General features: G+C 55.3%; 1 protein-coding gene across 1 annotated transcript; it reads right to left on the bottom strand.

Annotated features, from left to right (window-relative positions):
* Positions 1-1,601: 1,601 nt before the first annotated feature.
* On the bottom strand, positions 1,602-3,354 carry LOC148219426 (uncharacterized). Its single transcript, XM_088157640.1, has 2 exons — positions 3,181-3,354; positions 1,602-2,994 (listed from the first exon to the last, which is right to left on the bottom strand). The coding sequence occupies exons 1-2, from the start codon at positions 3,323-3,325 to the stop codon at positions 2,072-2,074; spliced, it is 1,068 nt and encodes a 355-aa protein (XP_088013766.1). The 5' UTR covers positions 3,326-3,354; the 3' UTR covers positions 1,602-2,071.
* Between the last annotated feature and the right edge of the window lie 1,315 nt (positions 3,355-4,669).

Genomic DNA, 4,669 nt, shown 5'->3' with positions numbered 1-4,669 from the left:
AAGGGGCGGGGCCAAGGAAAGGGCAGGGACTCTGAGGGAAAGGGGCGGGGCCAAGGAAAGGGCGGGAACTGTGAGGGGAAGGATCGAGGCCAAAGGGCCACGCAGTCCCAAAAGGCTCTGGTTTGGCTTAAAATCTCCAAGAAAAGATCACAAATCCAGCCTAAATCTACCAGGTTTGGGCTAAAATCAGCCAAACGGGCCTCAACTCCACACAAAGGCGATCTAAAACCATACACATGAGCCTTGCAGAGTCCAAAAGTGGCCTAAAATCCAGCCTAAACCTGCCCTGTTTGGTATAAAATCACTCAAATAGGCCTAAAATCTTTGGGACCAAGACTGTCACAAGAAATGGCATCAGCACCAAGAATGAGACCAAAATCAGAATGGACACCGAGACCAAGAGTGAGAACAGATCCAACACCGGAACTGAGACCAGCACCACTCCAGAACTGGAACTAGGACTAGGACCAAGACCGAGACTGAGAGTGTGACCAGCACCAGAACTGGCACTGAGACCAAAACTGAGGCCCACACTGACACAGGAACCGGCACTGGGAGGGCTCCAGAACGGCTCTGGTACCAGCACTGGCACTGTGAGAACTCGGACTGAGACAGAGTGGGACCAGAACAAGCACTGAGACTGACATCGGCACCAACACCGAGACTGGCACCTCTCTGGGACCGGGCCTGAGGCTGAGATTGGCACTGGGAGCACAACAGGATCAACACCAGCACCAACACTGGGACCGAGACCACTCCACGAATTAGACCAAGACCAAGAGTGAAACAAGAACCGGCACTGGCACTGAGACTGGCACCGCTGTAGGACTGAGAATGAGACCCAGACCAGCACCGGGACAGAGACCGACACCGGCAGCGCTCCGGGATCTCCGCGTTCACTCCGGGGAGTTTTGGCTGCGCCCCCGCACGGGACTGGGCAGGACCGGGAGGGACCCCTGGGTGGGGCGGGACAGCCTCGGTTCCCATCGTTCTGGTGCAGCCATCCCAGTCCATATGGTCCCAGTCCACGTGATCCCAGTCTGTACAATCCCAGCCCACGTGATCCCAGTTTGTACAATCCCAGTCCATGTGATCCCAGTCTGTACAATCCCAGCCCATGTGATCCCAGTCTGTACAATCCCAGGCTGGATGGCCCTGATCCAACTGGTCCCAGCCTGTGCAGTCCCAGTCTGGAGGATCCCAGTCCATGTCATCCCAGCCCCCATGATCCCAGTCTGGATGCTCCTGCACGGCTCACACTGCCAGGGTCTGGAATTCCAGTTCCCAGCCAGGAAAAGATGTTCCTGCCCTTGAAGGCAAAGCTCTTCAGAAGGGGCCAAAAGCCAAGTGCAGCAAGATCTTACAGGGACATTTCACTGCCAGCCTTCCTAACTTCACCCATGGCTGTTGGAGCTCCTGCACTGGGAATTAAATCAGGGGAGGGTCTTTGGTGGGAGCTGCCCTGGATCAAGGGAGACCCTGAGACAGAAACAGAGCAGGCAGAGAGAGGCAGGAGAGAAAGGAGGACACAAACACAATCAGATGAGAAGGTGCCACTGAAAACAGAACTGCAACTGACTGGAAGTGAATGGGACAGAAGTCAGGAATTGTGAAACTTTTATTTACTATCAAATCCATCCCTTGGCAGCCAGCCCCACACAATCTCAATCCCAGCACTCCCAATTTGGATCCCACTTCTCCCAATCTTCTTCCAACTCCTTCTCACCCTGGTGGCTGTGGAATCCAGTAAGGTTCACGTGGGATTGAGTTGTCTTGAGGATCCACTTTGCAGTTGGATTGAGCCATTTTGGATTAAAACTGAGGTGCTTTCAGAGGGATTTGAGAGGTTTTTAGGTGACCTAAATCCTCTTGGCTTTTGGTGTGAAAAGAAATGGAGAAGAGAGAAAAACTAAGGCCAAAACAAAAGGATAACCAGCCAGGTGTCTTCCCCAGATGGATCCCAGGGAATGTGGGTCACCAGGGCTCAGCTCAACATGAGTTCTGCAGTGGGGGATGGAGTTGGAGCAGCACACAAGTTGTTCTTCCACTAGGGGGATTTACAGGGATTGCATTAATGCTGCCTCTGTTGGTGTCTGTTCAAAGCTGAGCTCTGAGAGAAGTTTGTCCCACACTCAGGATACTCGTAGGGCCTCCCCCCAGTGTGGACACTTTGGTGGCAGATCAGGCTGGAACGCTGCCTGAAGGCCTTCCCACAATCCCCACATTTGTATGGCCTTTTCCCAGTGTGGATGTTCTGGTGGCGGATCAATGTGCTGCGTTCACTGAAGCTCTTCCCACACTGCTCACATTTGTGAGGCTTTTCCCCAGTGTGGATGCGCCGGTGTCTGGTGAGGTGGGAGTTTCGCCTGAAGCCCTTCCCGCAATCAGAGCACTGGAAAGGCCTCTCCTCCCTGTGTGTCTGGAAGTGCCTGAGGAGATGGGAGCTGGTGGTAAGCCTCTTCCCACACTTGGAACACTCGTAGGGCCTCTCCCCAGTGTGGACACTTTGGTGGCGGATCAGGTGGGAACGCTGCCTGAAGGCCTTCCCACACTCCTCACACTGGTATGGTCTTTTCCCAGTGTGGATGTTCTGGTGGCAGATCAATGTGTTGCGCTCAGTGAAGCTCTTCCCACACTCCCCACACTCATAGGGCCTCTCCCCAGTGTGGATCTTCTGGTGGCGGATCATGCTGTTCCTCCACCTCAAGCTCATCCCACACGCTGAGCACTTGTGGGGCTTCTCCCCATTACAAAGCTGCTCATGGACCACCAGCTCCAAGCTCTGGCTCCATCTCTGGCCGTCCCCCCGGCTCAGGCTGGGGCTTTCCTCCTCAGATCCCCGCCATCTGCGTTTGCAGCCCCTCCTCGTGCGGGATCTCTGCGGCTTTTCCTCCCCGTTGCATTCCTGTGCCGTGGAGCCGCTCCAAACGGCCTCTTCCACGAGGTTCTGCCGCGGGGATTTGTCCTCCCTGCTCTCCGTGCTCAGCTCCTTGTCTGGGGCAGGAAGGACAAGCAGAGGATGGGATTTGCCTCCGTGCCAGAGGGAAGGGGAAGGAGATCCCCCCAGCGCGTCCCGGGCAGGACGGCATCAGCAGCGGGGTTGTCCTGCAGCCGGGGACCGTGCTGGGCTGGGAGATGGAGCAGGACAGAGGGGGAAAGGGGCACTGACTTCCTCCTCACCTGCCTGCGGCTCCTGGGGCATCTTCCTCTTCCTCGCAGCCTCCTCCTTCTCCATCGGGCCAAGGGTTGGGAATGGGAAATCCTGGTTTGGGGAAAAACAAGGGATGAGCGCGTTGTGTTGTGGGTTCCTCCTGCCCAACTCCATCCCTACAAGTCCCCGAGCATCTCGGGTCCATAAAACCTCCCAAACACCAACATTCAGCCCTGAAAATGCCTCCCACGAGTTCCTGGGAATGGTCCCTCCCCTTTGGTGTTTGGGGCTTCCCCCCTGTCTCAGCTGCTGGGGGTCACGCTTGTATTGGGGGTCCCCCATCTACTCGGTCCCCGCCCTCCCCAGGCTGCTGGGAGTCCCAGCAATCCAAAAAGCTCCCCCCTCTTCCCTCTCCCCATTTAGGGATGCTGGGTGTTTTTGCTGTCCCTTCTCCCTTTATTCTCTGCTTTGGGGTGCAGGGGGTCCAGGGAGTCCCCCCTGCCCCTCTCCAGGCTGTTGAGGGTTCCAAAATCCCGGCGCTCCCCCCTCTCTGGGCTCCCCACTTTGGGGGCCTGGGGGACACAGGGCTCTGCTCCTCCAGGGTGCCTCTGCCGGCAGCCGCCACCGGGACCCCCCAATGTCCCCCGTGGAGCATTTTCTGATCAGATTTGGAGCTCTGCATTCTCCAAACATCCCCCCTGCCCAAAAAAATACACAAAGCACCCTGAGAGACGCTGGGAGTATTCTAGAGAAAACTGGGTGCAACTGGGATCAAACTGGGGGCAGGTGAACCATGCTGAGGTAACTGGGAGTGGCTGGGAAGGACTATGAGATTGTTCAGGGCAACTGGGATGTGGTTACTACGCTGCAAAGAGAGAGAAAAGACAGCAACACACACGGACCTCTTTTGGGGAAAAAAGGCCAACTTTATTGTACGGACATCCCGTATTTAAAGTGTGTTACGTGCAGTTAGGACAGGACAGTAGTTCATTGGACAATTGGGAAAAATATCCCTGGGACAGCATGTCCGGATGTCCCATGGGAAAGACACCAGGTGTTAATCTTTATTATGAATTCCCTTCTGTTTTTCACCAAGTTATCGCTCTGGGAGACTGCGTCCCTAACTGAAGCTGTAGTCAGCTTGTCAGCCTGGGAATGGACCTGAGAGACAGGAGAAATCCAGGCCTGAAAAGAATTGCCAAGCTGCAATTTCCTAGCTCTCTAAATGTGAGTGTCCACACTGGGATATTCTGGGAATGTCTGAGACCATAGGGCTGGTGACTGGGACCTAACTGGGAGCGACTGGGAATCTCCTGAAGGAAAAATGGGACCATGCTGGGGCAACTGGGGGAAGTGTGAGTGACTGGGGCCCTGCTGGAAGAGACTGGCATCATACTGGACTCATACTGGGATCTTACTGGCAGTTGCAGGGGCTATGCTAGGGGCAACTGGGAGAACTGGGAACGCATTGGACACAAGTGGTGTTGGAAATCGTATCCTTGCAAAAATCTTTGCATA

This window comes from Sturnus vulgaris, unplaced genomic scaffold (assembly GCF_052056855.1).
Source record: "Sturnus vulgaris isolate bStuVul1 unplaced genomic scaffold, bStuVul1.hap1 Scaffold_141, whole genome shotgun sequence".
NCBI lineage: Eukaryota > Metazoa > Chordata > Aves > Passeriformes > Sturnidae > Sturnus > Sturnus vulgaris.
This window is presented reverse-complemented; position numbering and strand designations above follow the sequence as displayed.

Coding starts and splice junctions, on each gene's coding strand:
- LOC148219426 (XM_088157640.1), bottom strand. CDS start 3,325: ATGGAGTTGGGCAGGAGGAACCCACAACACAACGCGCTCATCCCTTGT. Junction 2,995..3,180: donor GCCCCAGGAGCCGCAGGCAG/GTGAGGAGGAAG, acceptor TTCCTGCCCCAG/ACAAGGAGCTGAGCACGGAG.